This window comes from Notothenia coriiceps, unplaced genomic scaffold (genome assembly GCF_000735185.1).
Source record: "Notothenia coriiceps isolate Sejong01 unplaced genomic scaffold, NC01 NC01_scaffold00037435, whole genome shotgun sequence".
Classification (NCBI taxonomy): domain Eukaryota; kingdom Metazoa; phylum Chordata; class Actinopteri; order Perciformes; family Nototheniidae; genus Notothenia; species Notothenia coriiceps.
The window spans coordinates 32,563-54,809 of NW_011370136.1; the positions used below are offsets into that span (position 1 = coordinate 32,563).

General features: G+C 41.1%; 2 protein-coding genes across 3 annotated transcripts in view; both read right to left on the reverse strand.

The window, feature by feature from the left end:
- The window catches only part of galnt6 (UDP-N-acetyl-alpha-D-galactosamine:polypeptide N-acetylgalactosaminyltransferase 6 (GalNAc-T6)), a 9,788-nt gene extending 3,927 nt beyond the window's left edge, over positions 1–5,861 (reverse strand). The window contains exons 1-6 of one of the 2 annotated variants that reach the window (XM_010797014.1): positions 5,622–5,861; positions 3,493–4,003; positions 2,876–3,048; positions 1,256–1,405; positions 489–723; positions 286–403 (exon numbers count right to left, since the gene is read on the reverse strand). In XM_010797014.1, coding sequence (XP_010795316.1) covers positions 286–403; positions 489–723; positions 1,256–1,405; positions 2,876–3,048; positions 3,493–3,974 — 1,158 coding nt within the window. In that variant the 5' untranslated portion in view covers positions 3,975–4,003; positions 5,622–5,861. Of the gene's footprint in view, positions 1–285; positions 404–488; positions 724–1,255; positions 1,406–2,875; positions 3,049–3,492; positions 4,004–4,121; positions 4,211–5,621 lie in introns of those variants that run through there. The other variant, XM_010797015.1, reaches the window with a different exon arrangement.
- A 1,760-nt stretch (positions 5,862–7,621) lies between these two features.
- The window catches only part of adcy6b (adenylate cyclase 6b), a 34,007-nt gene continuing 19,381 nt past the window's right edge, over positions 7,622–22,247 (reverse strand). The window contains exons 4-24 of the mRNA XM_010797016.1: positions 21,064–21,213; positions 20,591–20,712; positions 18,928–19,039; positions 18,511–18,638; positions 18,182–18,340; positions 17,964–18,105; positions 17,599–17,727; positions 16,379–16,407; positions 15,975–16,122; positions 15,765–15,862; positions 15,534–15,621; positions 15,271–15,387; positions 13,333–13,485; positions 13,046–13,221; positions 12,749–12,781; positions 12,634–12,663; positions 12,400–12,532; positions 11,994–12,257; positions 10,962–11,166; positions 10,664–10,788; positions 7,622–9,510 (exon numbers count right to left, since the gene is read on the reverse strand). Coding sequence (XP_010795318.1) covers positions 9,382–9,510; positions 10,664–10,788; positions 10,962–11,166; positions 11,994–12,257; positions 12,400–12,532; positions 12,634–12,663; positions 12,749–12,781; positions 13,046–13,221; positions 13,333–13,485; positions 15,271–15,387; positions 15,534–15,621; positions 15,765–15,862; positions 15,975–16,122; positions 16,379–16,407; positions 17,599–17,727; positions 17,964–18,105; positions 18,182–18,340; positions 18,511–18,638; positions 18,928–19,039; positions 20,591–20,712; positions 21,064–21,213 — 2,670 coding nt within the window. The 3' untranslated portion in view covers positions 7,622–9,381. The remainder of the gene's footprint in view (positions 9,511–10,663; positions 10,789–10,961; positions 11,167–11,993; positions 12,258–12,399; positions 12,533–12,633; positions 12,664–12,748; positions 12,782–13,045; positions 13,222–13,332; positions 13,486–15,270; positions 15,388–15,533; positions 15,622–15,764; positions 15,863–15,974; positions 16,123–16,378; positions 16,408–17,598; positions 17,728–17,963; positions 18,106–18,181; positions 18,341–18,510; positions 18,639–18,927; positions 19,040–20,590; positions 20,713–21,063; positions 21,214–22,247) is intronic.

Here is a 22,247-nt window from a genome sequence, read left to right on the forward strand (position 1 = left end):
GCAATAATCATGTTGTCTAATCAGCATCTTGATATGCCACACCTGTGAGGTGGGATGGATTATCTCGGCAAAGGAGAAGTGCTCACTATCACAGATTTTTTCTGATTTGTGAACAATATTTGAAAGAAATGGTTATTTTGTGTATGTAGAAAATGTTTTAGATCTTTGAGTTCATCTCATGAAAAATGGGAGCAAAAACAAAAGTGTTGCATTTATATTTTTGTTCAGTGTAGATACAAATGCAGTTAAATGTGTGGCACTGAAAGAGTACAGACAGAGACTTACCCTGAAGGACATCTCAATATTTTCACCGCCCCAGATCTCCATCTTGTCATCGTATGTTCCAATGTGTTCAAAGTATGTCTTCAAGATTGAGAAGAGACCTCCAGCAAAAGTAGGGGTTCTGTAATTTGCAGAGAAAGATACAAATGTTTATACACCTAAATGACTCAGCTCGTTCTTAGTGAAACCAACAGGATCCTTCTTACTTTACAGGGTAGGTTTCATCCTTGCGCAGCTTCCTCGCCTCCTCAGGGATCTGCTCCCAGCCGAAGGACAGGCTCCAGTCAAAGTTACCTCGGTTGTAAGCGCGGCTCGAGGCCACGGGCTTGTTGAACTGAAAGGTGGTAAGATCAATGGTGGTGATCTCTGGACTAACCACAGCGGTGGGTTCCTCGACAATGCGGGCCAACAGGGGCTCCAGCCAGCCGTGGAAGCACTCACCTAGACAAGACAAATATGTTTAACTATCTTTACGTTTTAGGTAAACAGAGTTATGATGGGTTGAGAGGGCAATGCATGGCTTCAACATGCAAGTATTACATAACATTGTGTTCGTTTCAAGCATGCTGTAATCAAGCACGATCTGTTTCTAACAAATGATGGTCAACAAAGTATAACTTATACGTCTACTGAACGTTTTACTGATGAGTGCATGAAATACAACACAGATTCAAGTTTTTAAATTGGACCGAGACATGAATAACCATTGGATATTAAGCAAAACAATCATGACCACAATTTTATCCAAAATACTGCCATTATGTATACAGCCCAAACCAACTTTTTAGAGAATTAAAGGAAATATGAGACACTTTATGGCAGTATGGTGAGTATTTAGCAAATATTGAAAAAAACACATAAATCCCTAACCCTGGTAGTGCAATTTCCCCCAAGTAACTACATACTAATGCTTGAAAACAGCCAAGGTGGCTTGTGTATTGTTGCTCTTGTTGTTGTGTGTGTGTTTTCTCACAGTGTGCGTCGAGAAAGGTTAGCACTTCTCCCTGAGCAACACTGGCCCCCAGCAGCCTGGCAGTGATGAGGCCCTTCCTCTCCGGCTGCCTCAGGACACGGACAATCTTCAGCTGACGCACATAGTCCTCCAGTTGGCTCTTCAGGTGCTCTGTAGGGAGAAAAACATTATTGTGTAAGCCTCGTCTTCATTTAAAAACAATGCAAATGTATTCTAAAATGTGATGGTTACTGGTGAACATTTTAAACTACACTCTATAGTGTTGCAGAGTTTAGTCAGAGATGCAACAGACTTGAAACAGAAGTTGTCATTGAAAACTACTATTTTCAGCATTAAATATGAATGAATATGGATAATTGCTGCCCCAGAAAGAAAGTGAAACAATCCTATGTATACCTTTGAGACCACTGCCAGAATAACAACAAAGTGGAAAGGGTTCTAGTAAGAGTGGGCTATACTTCTCCTTTTATGACCACAATCTCTCTCAGGCAATCTGCCGGCCAACCGCATGTTTAAACGTTGTGACAGAGCTGCTGTGCTCGTAGCAAAAAGTGAAGTTCCTTAATACGAAATACAGCTGAGGGTAACTGTATCTGAGGTTATTAAAATAACTGTCAAAGAGGATGTTTCAACTCTGCTAAATGCTGAAGTATCTAACAGCAAATGAAGCAATGTGCATGACTTCAGTCGTTTACATACCTGCTTCACTTCGAAGGAAAGCTAGTGTCAAATGTTTTGGAACGAAAGTGAATAAAATTAACCAAATGTACAGAACAATCAATAAACCAAAAGGGGGAGTGACAGCAGGTTTGTATATTAAAAAGTCCAGTATGATACCAAATGTTTACAGACAACTGTGTTATGTTGTTGCTGCACAGTTATCTGTGACAGTTCCTCAAGGTGAACAGTTTGCACAGTGAAGTCATAGAAACATTTTCCTATGCAAAACATACTACAAAGCTACACTTGTATGTCAAAGCTGGAACAGCCATGATAAAAGAAGCCTGTCACTTTTGCCAGCTCTCACCGAGGTGGAGGAGCTCACGGAGAGTCTTTTGTCATGTTGGTGCGCACCACAGTAATTCGTATTTCGCTAGAGGTCAGCGTATTGCACATAACTATAGTAAAATACACAGTGCCATGTTTATTTATGATACCGACTGCCTGTTACTGTGTGTGCAAGCTGCTAAAAAACACAAAGTGACACCTTTCTTATCAACGCTCACAGCTTACAGTGGATTGATGCCACAAAAACTTGAAGGTCAGTTTAATTAATACATCACCTATAAGATTTTCCAAAGGTGCTCTGCAGTGTTTCCCCACGTATACCCTTAGAAAGAAATGATTGACAAGAGCTTCCTGGTGATTTTATAGTGTCGTTTAATCATATTTCATAATGTATGTTTTTTAGGTACTTACATTCAAATGACTGGACCACCAACTCCCCGGCACTCAATAGGTTAGTATAACATACGCATTTTCTCTCATTTACTGCCCGATTAAGAGCAGAAATATCACAAAAAAGTGATTCCTGCAAGACTCTTACAAAAAGGTATTTTATATGTTCCGAGTGTTCAACTTATGTGTGGTCATTTGTGTGTGTGTTTATATTTTTCCTACCTGCAACACTGGCGTCGTCTACCAAGATGATCTCTATGAGCAGCGAAGCAGGAGACGTGTGCAGGACGCTGTAGACCGTCCTGAGGAGGGTGGACCAGGCCTCATTGTGGAAGACAATAATAACACTGGTGGTAGGCAGAGGAGGACAGTGACGAAACTTCCTCTCCACACACCTGGATGACGTGCACCGCGACAGAAAAAAAAAGAAGGCCAAGAGAGTGTCGGAGTGAGAGGCCTATCCGACTAAAAGTAACATATCTTGAAGAGCCACATACCCGTTTGCAGATATTCAATGTGTGCTCAACAGCAAATAGAGTTATGAGCAAACAGTTATAAAAGAAATAGCTCAAGGCTTATTAAACCTGTGACATGTTTAGTTGTTATAGGCTGAATACATAAACAATATGTTTTTACAACACCAGATAATGCCCATTTACATGTGCTCAATGCCATGTAGTCTGTGTTGTGAGCACAATATGAAAATCTATGTAAATAATTAACAGCTCTGAGCATGACCCAGCTGAGACCCAAGATATTATCTGGCGTGTCGGCACTCTTCTTGGTGAAAGGGCGACTAATCTACCACGTGTCATATTATTTTGAGAACATGTTCTTACTCTGAAGGCCGCGTGTCGTCCCCAAGACTACGGCTGAGTGAGATGCGGTCGCTGGCAAACTGGTTGAAACAGTGGCGAGTCATACCCTCCTCCTTCTCCTTCTCCTCCTCAGGGGACAGATTGTCTTTCAAAAATGCCTTCCCATCAGCCCCGAGGCTATTGGGGTCCTGAGACGGTCTCTCCAGGTGAGGTTTGAGCTCAGTCTGAGTGTAGATTCCAGAGGGGCATTTGGTGTCCTCGGTGGGCTGCACCAGGACTGACACTGGCTGCGGAGCTCTGATCTGGAATCCAATGTTGTTGACAGCGTCTCGTACCATCACCATCACTTTATCCTTCTTTACGACCAGCTCCTGAAACCAGGGGTCACCACCTGGGGAGGGGCCAACATCCCTCTGGAGCACCACTATGACCACCAAGAAGAGAGTCCCCCCAAGGAGCACCAGTTTAAGGGGGGACAAACGCCGTCGAAGTAACAGACGCATCTTTCCGAATATATATGTTGCTCCCGAGGCTGTTAAAAACAGAAAACAAACTAAATTATTCCTCAGGTACTGGCTGCAAAATTATTCCAGCATGTAGCCTGAGGGTTTTAAGGCTTTATTCAAAACCAACTCTACTGAAAACCTTACCTGCTTTTACCCTCTAAACATTCTGTGATTTATTCCCCAGGCAAAAGAAAAGGCGACAGGGAAGAAGATCATTTCTTAAACCGGTTTGTGCGTCTGTGCAAGTGTCATAGCAGCAGGAAACCTTGCCATTGTCGCTCCTCCTCGTCTCTTTAGGAAACAGTCCCACAGGGTGGGTGGAGAGACCAGGGAGGAGGAGAGAGTGAACAAACACACCACACCTCTCTGTAAGCACCTGAATTCACCTGCTTCGGCCACAATCCTCCAGGACCCACGTGGCAGCAGGTAGGCCAACAAACCACAAGTCCCTCATCTGTTAATAAGTGACACATAACACCTTGAATCCACCCCTGCTCAGTCACATCACCAGTAATGACCAGTTGTCATCTGCTACAGGAAGTAGCTACGTGGAACATGACAGGACCATAACATCACCCTGCCTGGGCAAAATAAGAGGCTTTTTCCTGCTATGTGACACAAGATATCACTGCAATGTTGATATCTGTGTCTGCAGGTGATCACTGTTCAGTTTGAGACTCACTCTCACTGGTTCATAATTCATTTAATCTATTCTCAAGCCAGCCTCCCTCATAATTGATTCAAGAGGACAGTCTTTGGGTGTTCCAGAAAAGGAAACCACAGTCCAAGCTGCAGTTTCACTAATGGTTCGCCAGTGGCCGAGGTGGGGAAAGTAGAAGTACCGCAAGAGTGTAGTAATAAGTCCTTTATTGTTGCGAATGTTACTCAACAAAAGGTACAACATAATTACCATCAAAATATACTTAAAAGTACCAAAAGTAAAAGTATTCATCATGCAAATTGGCACATTTCTGAATAATATATTATATGTTTTGATTATAATTATTGATGCAATAAAGTCTTATCAAAGCTGGTAGAGATGCAGCTAGTTTTAATTGTAGTTGGGTAGAAGTACAAAGTAGCAAAAAAGGTAAATACTCAAGTAAAGTACAAGTCCCTTAAAATGGTACTAAAGTACAGTACTTGAGTAAATGTTACTTTGCACAACTGACCAGTTGGTCTAGTTTTTTGTAATGACAATTAGAACAAAGGATAAGGAAGAAGGAAATATTATTGACTAACTTTAAATAAGCTTGAGTAGTTTGTAAATCTGTGATGTGTGCCAACATTACACATTATTCCCTCAAGCCAATTTACACAGTATTTGAATATAAAATAGATCACGAGTGATATCAGATTTCTACAGCATAAGGCAACTTGAAGAAGACAATAAAAAAGGTGCCAAGAACAGACAAAAGTCATTCAGCAAAACGATTCGATACAGCAAAATGAAAGAGGAAGAGTTGTGGCATTCCTGTTTTACTTCAGAATATTTCGGCACATGTTTTATCTCTTTAGCGGCTCTAGAAATCACTTATTTAAAAGGAATGAATGAAACATGCCAGTCAATATTAAAAATGACACCGAGTCGCAACAGAAATGTGAAGAGTGAAAGGTTTAAATCTCCAAAATACCGCCACTTACCTAAAATTCACGACCAGTGGTCGCCTACACCTGTTCCGGTTGATTTCTTCAACAGTGTGTTTCCAAATGAACTCGCGGCAGGACTTTCAACTATGTACAAGACGTCAGACCGGAGTTCTGAGCGAACCAGGATACAGTAGTTTCGTGGCCTCCCGTGATCTCCTTTGAAGCGAACAGGTGCCATTTGTTGAAATAATTAGATGGAGTGAGTCCCCTGCTGGCCGCGGGAACTCTTTATTTCCGTGCAGCGCGTTCACTGTCGTGCTCCTATTGAAGTGTCCGTCAATCTGAGCCAAACACGGAAGAAGACACTAAACAACAGCGGTGGAGGAAGTACACTGATGTGCTTCTATAAGTAGAAATACAACAGTGTAAAATTAACAGTAGTGTAAAGAAACTCAGTACATTTACTCAAGTGTTGTACTCAAGTACACCATTGAGAGACGTGTACTTTACTTTAGTATTTCAATGTTTTGCTACTTTGTACTTCTACCACACTACAATTCAGAGGTAAAAAATGTACTTACTCCACTACATGTATTTTATATCTTTAGTTCCATTGCAGATTTTGTTTAATAATGTGAAATATAAACAACACTTAAAAAGGACTTTAGTTACACCTGGAGTAACATTCACAAGCTACCCTGCAGTATACAAAGTCATTAAACTAGCCGCACCTTTACCTTGATAAACACTGCATCAATAATTATAAGATAAAATAAGATAATCTAATATAATACATAATTCTTGAATGCATAATGAGTATTTTACTTTTGGGACTTTAAGTAGAATCAGAAATCAGAATCAGAAACAGGTTTATTGCCAAGAAAATTGCCTTGGTATACATGGTGCATACATAAACACAGTTTATTTTGATGCTAATACCTTTGTACTTAGTATTCCTACACTGTGGTAGTTGTACTTAAGTACAAGATATGAGTACTTCTTCAACCTCAAAATACTCTTGTTACAAGTAAAATCCCTGCATTTGAAATCTTACTGAAGTAAAAGTACAAACTTTTTAGCATCAAAATAAACCAAACGTAGTATGTACCAAAAGTAAGAGGGCTAATTGTGCGATATGTCCCATTTTATAATCATATATCTGTTCATCACAGCTGGTAAAAGTTGAGATATGCTTAATTACTTTATAAACTACACCTCAAAGGTAGTGGAGTATGTATAAAGTAGCATACAATAAAAATACTAAAGTAAAGTGCTAAACACTAAAAAGACTACAAAATAAATAAATTAAACAAAAAGGTAACAAGCAAATAAAAAATGTTTGGTAAAAACATATAGCAACAAGTTATGTAGCCTTCATATCATGCAGCTAGTACAAATGTATGCAAGCTACAATAGCCACACTAACTTGTTAACCAGAGTGTATTACATACACATTACAAGTCCCTGTATCATGGGCTTGTTATGGTGACATTAGTGTTTTTTCATCAGGGATTAGGAGGAATTTATGTTGCTTAATTAATGTTCAGCATAGAGTGCTGTGAGTGAACATTGCCATTACCTCAACAGAAATACATTATTCATGTGTAAGCAATTAAATACTCTCTCCTGTATCACCCTCTTGAAACTGTAGACTGATTTATTCAGAAAAGGAGAAGGAGGCATCTCTCAGGTTACTGTCACAGGGAGAAATCTTGATTGCAGGCTGCTGATTGACATGAGAGCTAAACCCAAACAAATAAGCAGGCTAAAGCTGTGTTGTACAATGATCTATTAGAGTGGTCCGTTTGTATTGTGTGAACGTTTTTTTAATTAGTTTTAAGACCATTGTTGGGATTTTCATCCGTCTGTAATATTCAGACCTTTTCTAAAACAGCAATCATCATTAACATGTTTTTCACAATGTATTCCCCTCAACAGAGCTCTGCTCTACTGAAGATAGGTGGTGCCGTTGTGCTATTTTGTAAAATCAATGTTCTACTGAAGAGACCTCAACAAAAATAATAAACCAATAAAAGAAACACAACCAATGAAAAACAGCCATTTATTATTTCTTATCCAATGGGAAATTAATCAAATAAATCATTGCACTATTTCTTTAAACTCTGCCATTATTTAAAAGGAACCCCATAAATAATAGGGATAAGCAAAAAAAAGTACCTATTTTGTAGCCTTCACATGATGTGGCAATTTTTGGCTCAGACAGAAAAGTGAGTGTATCAACACCAGGTGTAACGCTTGTCCAAATGTAAAATACATCCTCATTTTTCAGCAAATCATGACGTCCAATCAGATTGGCTTCTAATACAATGATTAAGCTCCTTTTTCAGTACCAAAGGCAATGTCAAGAGTGGTTTTCTTCAGTAGTATTTTCTTAGTGGGCAAAAATAGTCATTATTACATACATTCATATGGTTATTTTGAACGACTCATTTTGCGGGGATACAAACCTCCACGTGCCAGATCGGGTCAAATACTGTTGTGTAAAGTTGTGAATATTGGTCCATGAAGTACGCGGACCTTTGGATTGCATAATGTGAAGGCAATACTTGTGAGCAGACAGAGAACTCCTGCATACAGTTAATCCTGATGCTGTCAAGAAACCAGTTTATGTTCAAACATTATAACACAATTCAAACTAAATGTTTTCGGAGGCTTTAGCTCGTGTTTGAATAAAATGAATCACAGTCTGCAGTAGACACAATTCTCTTCAAACTATCATTTTGACACAAGAAATCAGGAATGGACAAATAAATCAGAGGAATAATATAAAACATGCCTTGCAGCAACCAGTTTGGCAAGAAAGCATTGTCATACAGTATCATAAAAACCTCACAGTGAAAAGTTACAGTATGCCCCTTCATAGATAAAGATCAGCATTCAGCTGTATGTGCTCACACCCATACTTGCACACACACACCCATACATACATGACTCAAACACACTTATATAAAAATGTTTCAGAATCTCTCTTCAGTACCAGGATACTAAATGCAATGGTTCTTCCTTCATTTCATACTTTTTGGCTTCAACCAAAAATGAATTGCAGGGTGTGAGTAATCAATCGTACATTTCAGTGAACCACAAACAGCCTTGTGTCCAGACTGTGGCTAATCACAGGCTAGGAGAACAAATAAGGCCCTGATAAGAAACACAAGTCCAAGCCAAGGTTATTGTGAGCGTTTTTATCTGCGTATGTGTGCATGTGTGTGTTCTCCTTCATGAATAAGTACACAACAATAAAAGTGTTCGTCCCTATCAACGACAGTGACGTTACCGTGGCATTTGCTTTCAAAAGATGAATAAATTACTTCAGTTTACTTTTGAACAGAATCATTAGTGTGGGTTTCATATCAAACATTTGTTCTTTGGTCATGTTCATCCTTCATGTTCTCCTTGCATATATTCTTTTTAAGTAACATTTGTATATATATATATTTATCTTCTTATTTGTACAAGGTCATCACAAAAATCCGTCCACACGAAAATAAATAATGACTCCAGATGAAATACTTGTACTATTGCTCATAAACACAAGCATAGCCACTTCCGACCTAAGGCAACTGGGCTTTGTGATTTCTCGAGCAGCTTGGGAAAAATCCTTCAGTCATGAACAACGTCCTACATGTGTGCATCTTGACAACATACAGACAGGCCGACCGCGCCTCTGTTGACGTCCTCCGTCCCCCGAGTGTTTCGCATCGCGCCTCGGTGCTCATGGCCGAGCTGACCACTCAGTCTCTCTGCAGTCTGTGTCCGTGCAGTGGGAGTCACGCTGCGGTCGGCTGGCCTGGTGTTAACTGCCCGGGGGACCGCTGGTGAGGAAGTAAGTGGTCATCTCCCCCTTCCCCTTCACCTTGACAACACCCCGACAGTCCAGCTTGTAACCGTTGTTGACCAGCACGTGGTATAAGTCCGTGGTCACCTAAGAGAGGACACGGACATTTGACACCCAGAACATGAGACACTCAACCCTTTCCAAGAGAAACACTGTCTGTCCCATTTTCACTTAAAATAATAACACTTACGTGACTTCGATTATTGACTTCAATTCGATAATAACATTTTATTTTAAGAATCAATTAATTTTTGGGAAATAAATCATACAATAAATACAGAATATTCACTCATTCCAGCTTTTCAAAGTGAGCATTTTCTACTTTTCTCTATTTCATCATTTGAAACTGAATTTATTTTGGTCTCCAGTCCGATTTGAAGATGTGTTGCTTCTCTGTGTCTAATAAATTAGACAGTTGGTTGATTAAAACTATATTTTTATCTTTTTGTCTAAAACGTCATAGAATAGGTCATAAATAAACTGAACAAAAATATTATCAACAGTTTGATTGATGATGGAAATAACCATTAGTGTGTCGAAGGGATTTGTATTTGCAGTAACACACACTGTTCAGCAGATGGCAGCATTCTTCTGACTGTAATCTTTGAACCAGACGATTTATGGATTTGATTTGGGGCCACAAGAATTTCACTAAAGCTCTTAGCTGTTGTTTTTTACACATTTCAAAATGAGTGTTAACATCAACCACATAACCACGAATGAGTAGAAAACACAATTTCTGCTCGAGAACAGCATGTCCCGTGCTGACAGGGATTCTCGCTCAAAGGACACTTTGAACCAGAAAACTATGCACTGATTGAAACTGCACTAGCAGATTTTTTGTGTGACTTTGAAAAACCACAACTAATTATTTAACTGTACATTCCTTTGAGAGATCAACAATTCTCAGCTAGGGCAATGTTTGCAGTGTAATAAAAAAAAATGTGAGTATAAAAAAACACAACTGATACACACTTTCATGTTGGATTGACTAATGGCATCAGCTTAGTGACTGATTTAATAAGTAACTGGCATGATATTCCGCATTGGCTGTTTCACTGAACAAAAACTTGGAAAATGCTTGTTGTGTTCATTGCCAAAGTTTTGTGTGTGTACTGTATGTTGTGCTGTGTATGTAGGCCAATGCTAAAGACACTTTTTTATTTTATGCAAATGTAATGGACGATAAAGTGATCTGAATCTGAACGAAACAACACATGGTAGAATTGTGGGTCAGTACCTGGATGCAGTCTGGTACTCCTGTGCTGTCCATGCGGCTGGCCACATTGACTGTGTTCCCCCAGATATCATACTGGGGTTTCCTGGCTCCAATCACCCCCGCCACCACTGGCCCCATGTTCAACCCTGAGACCAAATCATCTGTCTGTGTTACATTACTACACCATATCCACTCAATTACAATGCTGTTTCTAAGGAAGTAGATAACAAAAGTTCTCATTTGTCCGGGAGAAGGATTTGTTTTAAATGAAGGTTGAGGAGATCATGTTTCAGGCCCCAACTCTACCTTCCTGGCTTACCTATTTTCATCTGGAAGTTGTTGAAGGAGTGCTCGTTGATGTATTTCATTTGCTCCCTAAGCCTCATGGCGTAGTCGGCCAGAGCCAGGATGTGTGAGCGGCCCTCCCTGTCGTAGGTGGAGTCGTTGAGGCCAGAGGCTGCCATGTAGGTGGAACCGATGGTCTTGATTTTCTCCAGCTGACGGAACTTGTCCTCACTGATGATCTACAGACAAAGAGCACAAATAAGATATTATATACACATTATAAACACTAGGGTTGTATCCAAGGAAAACAGGTTTTCCAGGAGTACACACACAAACTCTTTACGAGAAATTCAACTGGAAAAACTACTTACGTCCTACACATAAACCAAATAGGCTGACACGTAAAGAATAAACGGATCAAAGATGAAATAATGAAATTCTTTATGTCCTCCCACGTGGATGGAATAATAAATATCTTCCTTTTGGCAAAGCAATTGTTTTACTAGCACTGATTATATTAGGCCTGCCTGGCTGTTTAAATGAGCAGGTCGATTTTTATTTTGCACATTAAGTGTGCCATGTAGGGTTCTGGTATTGTTCTTTCTTTAACAGACTGTATTGGCTTAAATGCACAATCGCACAATGTTTAAAATGCTGAAGCAAAAATACAGAAACGTTTTGGGTTAAGACTGACTTTGTTAGAGTATCTAACTTTACTTTGCTGTTTCAGAAGGCTTTGAGTGCTAACAGAATATGAAATCACTATCAGCATAATAGAATGACTTTTAAAACGCCAAATTACTTACTATTGTTTGCTTATACAATAGAAAACTGCAGTTGTCAGCAGATAGATCACAAGCAATGGACTTGGCATTTCACATTTCCTGCATCCAAAGTGAAGTTCAAGCTTCATGCAAATGTTGTCTTCTGTTCATTCAAATGTTGATAAACATAAATGGCTTTCTTTGTTGTATTTTGTTTTATTAAAATATGACTAAAGTCTTTTGACTGCAAGACAAACACAATTTAATTTGCATTCATCTCTTATATTTATTTCCCATCTCACCTCATCAAAATCGGCGATGATCTCGTTGAGCAGCCTGAGACACTCCACTCCCTCGTTGTTAGCCTCCAGCTCCACGTAAAACTCAGAAAAGTTGCTGATGGAGGCAAACATGACAGCGACGCACTCACATGACTGGTAGTACAACTCGTCATTCCTACGCTCCCGTGCAAGAAAGTGGGCGGCTACGTCTTTGGGCAGGATGTTGTGCAGCAGGCGCCGGTTGTACGCCTGCAGCTCCTCCATCTCCTCCTTCTCTTCGGTTGCCTGAGGAAGGACGGGGACAAATGTAGGTACTCAGTCTCGATGTCATGCAAGTGGTTTCTTGAAGTTTTCACAGGTGTTGCTATAGGCCTTTTTCATGGAAGATATGTTGACATGTCACTGTTCTGCACGTGCATCTGTTTACCTGCAGCTTCCAGAGGAAGTCAAGGCGTGCAGTGGACTCCACCTGCTGGCCGTGCAGGTAAAGAGCCAGAACAAACACCGTCAGGATTACAGGGGTCATGACCTTTAAGGATACCTTGGTCACGCTCTCCAGGCTGCGGAGGAAAAGGGAAAATTGAATAATGAGTATCTTGCAAGGAGTTAAATGTAGGAACCCTTACAGACACTAAATGGTACATTAGTGAAAGCCACTCACCACTGTTCTGCAGTTTCATTGAAATCAGGCCTACAAAAAGATAAGAGAAAGACATGACTACAGAGCAGATAAATCACTGAAATTACGCAGTAGAAAACAAGATAATACAACTTACTGTTGTAAGGAATCATTAACAGGTGATAGGTGCCTGAGGAAAAAGATGAGAGCATAATGAGAAAATAGAAATAGAGCCCATCTGGTGCATGAGGAAGTAGGTCTTCTACTTCTAAAACTTAATAGGCCATGTCCATGACCTAAACCACAGTATTGAGCCAAATAGCTTAATTGTAGGTAGTACTGTGTCTGTGTCTGTGTGTGTGTGTGTGTGTGTGTGTGTGTGTGTGTGTGTGTGTGTGTGTGTGTGTGTGTGTGTGTGTGTGTGTGTGTGTGTGTGTTCATGCATGAGACTCACAGGGTGCTGGCCTTGACCAGCAGGTCTGCGTTGTCGAACAGGGCCACCTGAGGCCACTCCACCAGCAGGAGGAAGGTGAGCTGGATGAGCAGCATCAGAGCCAGCTTCCCTGTGCTGCTGATGTGGAGGAACACGGAGCAGGCCAGCAGGGTCAGCAGAACACTGTAGCAGAAATACTGCAGCGAGGGAAGAGGAGGACGAGGAAGGTTAGGAGTATTCAAATGTGCACTTAGGACAAATGCACACGTGGACAATATGGACACATGCTGAAATGTTCTGGGACTGACCTCAGGGAAATGGCAGGGCATGGCCTGGCTGGAACACAGAGTCAGGCCGTCCTCTGCTGTCTTGGTGAGGTTGTGCAGCAGGCAGAGAGTCACTTCAGATATGCTCAGCTCCTTGGCCACACAGTCCTCCAGGCTCTCTCTGCTGCAGGTGAACTAACAGGGGAGAACAATACAGTTATTTAACTGTCTTAATAGATGAAACAGCAAGAGACACACACACAAATGTAAAGCTAAAGGCGTGTGGTGCAGTGGGTTGAGCGTTGGTGTTCGGATCAGGGGGTCACGGGTTCAAACCCCATTGCAGTCAGCATGTCCCTGGCCAAGACACTTCACCCAAAATTGCTCCTGTGGGGATTGCCCACAGTATTGAGTATGTAAGTCGCTTTGGATAAAGCGTCTAACAAGTGACATGTAATGTAATGTAAAACATAGAAAGCCACAATTATTAAACATCTCAATACTTGATTTTTGTCCCCATTAAATTACAGTTTAATGCACTGAAGTAATATACATTTTTAACAGTTTTAACACACATCTGAAAATTCTTTATTTGCTCATAACATAAACCTTTTTTGATGATCACCTGTTAATAGGTTATTTAAAAAAAAATAGACAGTGGAAATGTACTGAGTGGGGCATTTCGCATTTGAAAAAGTGTGCTATGGTGAATTAATTACCAAAATAATCCAAATATTGGCAATGCATTTCTATCAAGAGCCCTTGGGCCTATCAGTCAGTAAATACTGTAATCAGGGGTTTAATCCTAAAATGTTAATAAAATAAAAATATTAAGTTTTATTTGAAAATAATTTCTGTAGGTACTCATAATAGCATTATTTTATAAATTATGAATGAATCAAAATACAATTATTGTCAAATAAATAGAGAACAATTATTAATGCTCATCCATTTAAAGATAAAGCAGCTGCTCTAGCAGTACTCAGATGTTTTACTAAAGTAAGGCAAACATAGGTGAAGTATAAGAACCACAAAATGAGTACTTGGGTAGAAATACTTTTTCACTTTCCACTACTGGCAGTTGAGAAAGAAAGCTTCTGATTAGGGCTTCTTGAAGTCTAACTTGGCTAGCTTGTGACACAGAGCAGCCAATCAGAAGCTGAAACAACTCTGCAGGCAGCCAATCATAAGAGTGGAGCAGAAGGGAAGATTGCAGAGCCACAATCAGACATATTATCTCTCCTTTACAATGCAAAGCAGGTAAAGTACATACAGTCTTTATTCTCTGCCGAACTGTTTTTACAGCAGAGCTTCTGTGGATTACTTTGTACCTTTGATGTTGATGATGCTGTTGATGATGCTGATTTCAGTGTTGATAAAACAATGTAATCTTTACATGACTTTAAACACGTTTCTTGGCCATGGCATTTGTGATTCAAGATATGAAAGTTTTGTTTTAGTCTACTCATGCACAAATGCAATCCTAGTGTGATAAACATGAAAAGTTGATGGTTAAAAATTGTTTCAGATCTGTCACCCAATCTGTCACAGTGACGAATTATGATTCACAGCTTTCGGCAAACGTTTAAAAAATACCAGACCAGTGCAAGATTTTCTGTAAACTTCTTTCAAAATCTAACCATCAACATCTGAATCAAGTGTATTGCCACGTACGTTTAAACATAAGGAATTTGATTTGGTATCTGGTGGTGCGAACATAAACAATCTAAATGCAATAGTAGGTAAAATAATAAAAAAATTATATTTTGAAGAAACAATTTAGCATTAAAAAAAGTATACTAAGGACAAGTATTTACACAAAACATATGAGATGTAGTGATTAATGAAAGAAAGACAAATGGATCTGAGGCAGATATGTCATTCCATTCTCTGTAGTCCATGTAGGGGTCAACTGGAGACAAACAATCACAGCTGTTACAGGATACAAAAAGTCACAAAATGAAGAGCTGTAGTCCGTACCATGTTAGCAAAGGAGGAAATGAAGAGGAGGAGGATGGTGAAGACGCCCACCAGAGTGCTGTTTGCACGAGACTGGACTATTTTCTTGGTCACAGTCTGCAAGGCAGCTGGGAAGACCTTGAATACATACAGCAAGGACAAGATCAGATAAGAGAGAGGTAATAACATTAGTGATGCTGGCTGAAGACATATGACAATGACTCTTATCTGAAGATATATCTGCAAGAGCAATCATGTGAGTGGAGAGGACATTTGTTTCTCACTTTGATGCAGGAGTAGATGGCACAGATGAAGAGGATGTTGGCGAGGATGATGAAGATGCTGATGTAAAGACCGAGCATAAGTGTTGTGCTGCGGAAGAGGAGAAAACAGGCTCATTAGGGTGTATAACGCTCATTAAATCCTCATAAACTAATCATGAGCACATTTCCTGCTCACAATACAGAATAACTTGGGAAACTGGGAAAGGCAACTTCATGGAGAGGGCTACTTACTTTGGGAAAACGATGATCTGAATGCAACAGATGCAACAGAAAACGAGGAGCGTGCAGGCCACATAGCCCCCGAACCGATCATCTACCTTTTTGGAGTACTGGAAATGAAAACTCAATCAGAAAAGTTTCCTTGTAGCTCAATTAAAGAGAAAGCCGTGTGCTTGTTTGATTAGATATTATGGGGAATTTCAACTCCAATCAAATACCGACCTTTTTCTCAAGGTTGATGTCCGTAAAGGTGAGTAGGAACTTCTTGACGTGGTCCTTCCTCAGCTGGTCGATGCTGCGCGCGTCGATGGCTCGTCCAAGAAACTCATCCACCTCATCCTCTGGGTTCAGAGCCTCCTGAGCACAGCGGCTATGAGGCAGATGGAACAATAGGTCACTGTGTGTTTGTATCGTGTGTGTGTGTGTGTGTGTGTGTGTGTGTGTGAGGGAATTGGCCTATGCTGTGACAGGCAGGATGACTCAGAGCTAATATGGTTTTAGCGCCGGGTTGAATCTGACTGTATAAAAGCAACAGTGGGCTCTAAAGCAAGACCACTACAGTGACAATCTGCCAGTCAAGCGCTAGAAACGAAAGCCACGCTAATAACAAAAACTAAAATACTCACTTGTCTTTGCTTGATGCTTCATCAATGCCCTGAGAAAAATAAAAACAGAGATGGAGAATAAGGACAAAAATGCAGAGAAAGTGCACAAAAGTGAAAGGAGGGCTTATTGTGTAGCTACAGTAAAAGGGAAAAATATAGAAAGATGCACAGCTAATCCCTGAGAGCCAGACTGATGTTTTAATTAATGCTCTGAGGTTTCAAATTACACCCTCTTTGCCCCTGGGGCTCAAACCCTCTGAGATGAAGAGGACAAAATGAGAAGGAGAAGGGGGAACATTTAGGAAAGACAAGGAAATGAGACTCGTAGCATTAAGAGAAGGAGGAAATGAGAGAGTAATATCTGCAGCTGCGTCCACATCGGATGAGCTTCAGAAGTGAATGTTGCACTGGAAACCCCTGGGAGACCTGTTGGTACTCCGTTTGTTTGACGGGAACAGATACATATTTCTCTTCACCCTCTTATTGTCTCCTTAAGGCTTTACCTTACAGTACACATGTTTTACTTTCAAGCATTTCAATTCAGTACAAGTGTACGAACTGTTAGCATTATCAGGCTGCATTTAGGAACAGTTACTCATGATAACAGTGCTAACACGCTTATGGTTCAATTGTATACTTTTAACAATCTTTGGCATCTTGGTTAAGTGGGTTAGCATGATTACATTTACTAACTGCCGTAAAATGAACAGGATATATTATTGTGGGTGTCATTGAGAAATGAAATACAAAAGTGTTGTTTAACTTGTTATCACCTGCAAGCAATACTGCAAAAATAGTTTTGTTACATTAGCACTAATCACAAAGTGCAGCTGAGTCTGAATGCCATTATTTTGGTTTTAATATTTTGTGTAAATCAAACTTAACATTTTCCCTAAAGATGGTGTTTAGGAAAACCCTACGGGATAATTTAAGCTATGACAGTTCATCCTGTGGGGGGCATAAATGTCTTTAACAATTTTTAGACAGCCACAGCAATCCCTAGAGCCAAGCAGGACGGAAAATCTAGTTTCAGAAATACTATGAGGACAAAGGAAGTTAGGCCTCTTTCCCTTGAAAGATATATAATAGAAAGATCTAATAAAACTACTACTTCTACTAGTACATCATTATTCTAGATTGGATTTCAGAGAGTGGAGAGGGCAAAACAATAGATCTGTTACAGACAAGAAGAAATGGGGCCATGTGGTCCGCTAAGTGCTCCCTGCGTGTCTCTCTCTCACCATCTGCCTGAAGACTTTGGACTCCTTGGTTCTGGAGAAGGATCTGTCAGGCACCCAGCGTGGCATCAGTCCGTCGACAGAATTTGCACGTGCTCGCTGCATCTTGGCCATCAGGGCTTTCTCCTCTTTCTGAAAGTGAAGAAATCCCCTTCAGAGTTAATGCTCTGGCGAACAAGGTCTTCTATGCCAGGTGACAAGCCATTATATTGTCTGTGTGAAATATGGCACTAGTGTGAAGTTCTGAGGAGGTCAAGCAGGTAATCAAGGACGTGTGTGTGTGTGTGTGTGTGTGTGTGTGTGTGTGTGTGTGTGTGTGTGTGTGTGTGTGTGTGTGTGTGTGTGTGTGTGTGTGTGTGTGAACTCACCCTCTTCTGGCTGCAGCCCAGCACCAAGAAGGTTTCAATATTGTTGTCCTTCACATAAGCATTCCTCTCTCCTCCAAACCCTGGCTCCACCTCGTAGTCGTCGGTCAGATACTGTAGTGTGGCTTTGGTGATGTGGATACGCCTACATACAAACAAACAGTGTGTAAGAAACAAAACAAGCTATGGGAGAAAACATTGGTAGATTAGGAGGGGCTTACCCAGCTTTCCCTCCGGCCTCCATTTGGTTGGCGAGTGTGACGTCGTTGGACCAGACGTCAAACTGCCACTTGCGCAGGCCGAGCACCCCACAGTGCACGCGCCCGCTGTGGATGCCCACCCGCATATTCACATTAACGCCCGTCACCTCTCTCACCAGCCTGTAGACACACATACAAACACATTGTAAAAAAAAAACTAGTGTCACCCTCAGGTTCACAGCTTCTCTTCTGTACCCTGTGTTCCATAAATAAAGCAAGAAACTGTAAGGGTGTTTGTTGATGTTTTCAGTGTGTTGATCTTTGTGTGCATTAGTGTGGGTTTGACTCACGAGATGGCCTCAATCATGTCTACTCCCATCTCGACACAGCAGTGGGCGTGGTCAGCCCGGGGCTCAGGCAGCCCGGACACACAGTAGTAACAGTCGCCTAAGATTTTAATACGCAGGCAGTGGTTCTCCTGTACAGCACCGCACAAACACACACACACACACACACATACAATAAAAAGCCTTGCATTACAGCCAATTCACAGCATGCTCATGCCAAATAAATAACTTTGTATGCATAATTGAGATGACTCATCAGCTTGAACATTGTGTAATTGATGTTTTACACAATGCCTAAGTAACTCCCCCTTTTGAACAAGTACATCATGGTGCCTTTGCCATACTTATGGTTACATAAGCAACAGTAGCTCAAAGTTCTGCTGTGAAAATGGCAGCGGCAGGTTCTCGCTCATTGCTCACCGACGCCAGCTTGTCGAAGCGGGCGAACAGCTCGTTCAGCGTCATGACCAGCTCCTGCGCCGTGCACTGGGACGCCAGGCTGGTGAAGCCCTCGATGTCTGCGAACAGTATGCTGCAGGAGACGAGATGGAGGAAGGAAGTGTGGGAGAGGGATATCCAAACAGAGAGGAAAAGAAAGACGAATGAGACAGGGAATGAGATCAATCAATAAAGTACAGAGTTAGTTAGCATGGTTTAGCGCCTCTCTGCTCACTGTCCAGCTGCCATTTGTTCAGCTCTGGCTCTCATCATTCTAGGCCAATGTAGGTCACCTCCGCCTCCCCCTGTCTGCATGCCTTTCATTGCTAACTTTTCATAGCAATGAAAGGCCAGGATAAATGACATTTAATTTAAATTAAGAGTTCCAGTTGAAGGTGACAGATGGCGCTGTTGGTCCCGTGAGGTGATCCACTCGGGGAGAAGTGGCCCTTAATTACTGCCACCAGACCCGTCTGCGACTCCCACCCTGACCAAGGCTGAGGGCCATGATGCAATGTATTATCTTTAAAAAGGGTTCTCACACATAAATCTGCACACAAACATATTTTCATGTTCTCGTGTTATCTAGCTATGCAGTGGATGTTGCTTTTGGCAAGCAGTTTTGTTTTATTCATCCAAGTTATCGTTTCTGCTGTTACTGTTACAGCTTTCACCGGAACTACATTTTACTGTAGGAATAGCTCCAAATAAAATGAATTGCCAGTTCTGTAGATTTTACTGACCAGTAAATTGTTTTTGGAGAAAGATGGAGATTTTGTATGGATTTTTCATATTACTTTAAGTGAGCAGAAAAAGTAAATCAATTCACCCCTATTGTGCTGGTTGACAATACAAAAACAAAACGTCCTATATTGCCAGACATAAGTTGTTAAAGTGTAAAAGTCTTCATTTTGTAATTCCAATCAACAGATCTTGTAAGGGCCAAAGTAAATTAAAGGTAATCCATATTAAAACAGGTCTAACTTATAGATAATATATAGATATTAATCTGGAGCATATAAGGACTGACAACATTAAATACATACCCAAAAAAAGGCATCATTTTGGGACAAAAGACAGCAGGATTTAGACTTGAATAGCGGATTGTTTCTGAAAGTGTACACCTTAGTAGAGCAGCATCAGCAGCGCAACAGATTATTTCACTAAGTACATCACCTGCACCTATTTGGGTCACCTCTAACAGAGGATTGCTGCTGCAACCTCGTTTCATTGTCCTCCATCACCATCCCTACAACATCCTGAAGAGCACCGGCTGGGCTAATGGATGGAGAGTTTCAATCAGCTGTTTAGCACTGAGAGATTCTCACTCGGGAGGCTGAAGCCCAGTGGAGAGGGCTGAGACACGGACAGCAAACTTCAAGTCTGCCTCCTATCATTTGCTACAGAAAGCACAGCAGTGCACCTAAGTCAATATCTTTACTGCAGCCGGTGCTGTCAGTGTCACTAAACAACAACATGCATAATACATGCTGTCAGGGAAATAGCTGTTGGAGTGACTCTGTAACTGACACATCAGTCAGCGGAGTGAGGTCAGAGCCAGTGGTGCTAGCAAAGCTCTCCGACATGTTTCTGCGCGTGTGTTACAGTGGTGGTGAAGCATGTATGTGAATCTGTTTGTGTTTACCTGACATTGTCGTGTTTTTGAATGTAGATCTTGTGGAACATCATATCTTCCTTCTTGGCATTGATATCAGCCTTCATCTCCATGGCAACGTGCCTTGGCAGCACAGACAGCAGTAGGCGCTCCTGATAGAGAGGGAGAGAGAGAGAAATTAAAGAAGAAAAAAACAGAGCCCATTAATTTTCATCAGTTTCTACTGTTAAGAATGCTCAATGAGTCACCCTGCCTCGTTGGCAGCTGCGTGGGTACGTGTTAGTCAAATAGCGAGGAGTAGAGATACGTGTTATACTTTAGAGCATATTGTTGACCTCAAACATTTAGACAAATAAATTAGACTGGAAAATGGAGACACCCATTTGTTGCTCTTTTGCATTTGTGTTAAGTTTTTGTACAGGATGCGCACAAGACAGCCTCCCTCACTTATTTGCTTGAACATGCATGCGAGTGTGTGTGTGTGTGTGTGTGTGTGTGTGTACCTGCTGCTGGTTTTCCCTCTGCAGGTGCAGTCTGGCCTGGATATATCCTCTCGTCTCCTGGAAGGCTTGTCTCTGGGAGACCTCAGCAGGGTAGTGCGTACAGATCCCGATCATGTTGGTGCACAGGAAGATCAGCACATTAGCACTGATCTGAAAAACACACAAACATGACAGAGAGATTGAAATGCATGCACACATGTCATATCACAGGAATACAGTGAACTCCGCCCGACCTGGGTGAGGTCAATGAACAAAATTGATAACACTCTCTGTCATAGGATTTACTGCAAGGAGAATGAATTCCTCAAACGTCTGAGGGGCCATTAGATGTGATTTGGTTAGGGACGATAAGCGTGGCCTCGTGGTTACTCTGCAAGACGACATTTTCCTCACGTCGCACTCGAAACAGCAGAATGGAAGCCCAGAGGGTTCAATGTGATGCAGACCGGGGAGACGTGACAAGTGTCAATCCATTTTTTTTGTTACTTATGCTTCTTCTTGAGCTTAAAGTTAGTGTTGTCTTTATATTGAGTTTATGGAATCCATTCAAAATTGAAAAAAAATGGCAGATTAATTAATTATGTAATAAAAAAATATTTCTTCTAGGCGCTAAAAAAGATATGATCGTGCAAAACAGCTTCTTATTGTTTCAATCTAGCAATTTAAAGTAGCTTAAAGCAGAGCTACATTTTATGAATGTTCAATTTTAGAAGGAGCGAATCAGAAGCAGCCACTAATGTAACTTTGTAGTGCGTACCTAGTGCAGTGAGGTATGTCGGTTGAACAATGAGGCGCAAAGAATGCAGAGAAACAAACTTTAGAATGACATTATCTGTGGCTTGAGCAAATGAAGTCAAGATACAGTGTACAGTTAGCTTTGCAGGGTCATCGTCCTTAAAAACTTTCCTCTGCGCTGCTGCAGCCACTTTCTGTTCGTCCCTGTGTGGTTATGATGCGTGTGCCGAGTCTGTTAAAGTCTGTTAGTGATTTCTCTAGTCCAAACTGAACATCAGAAACGCAGCCTTGAGCTCTGGACTTCCCCTCTGAAACCCACAGGCACGTGTGCACGTGTGTGTGTGTGTGTGTGTGTGTGTGTGTGTGTGTGTGTGTGTGTGTGTGTGTGTGTTATATGTGTGGTTTTTGTGTTACTTAGAGAGGGAAGGGGCCTCAAATACTTTGTGCTG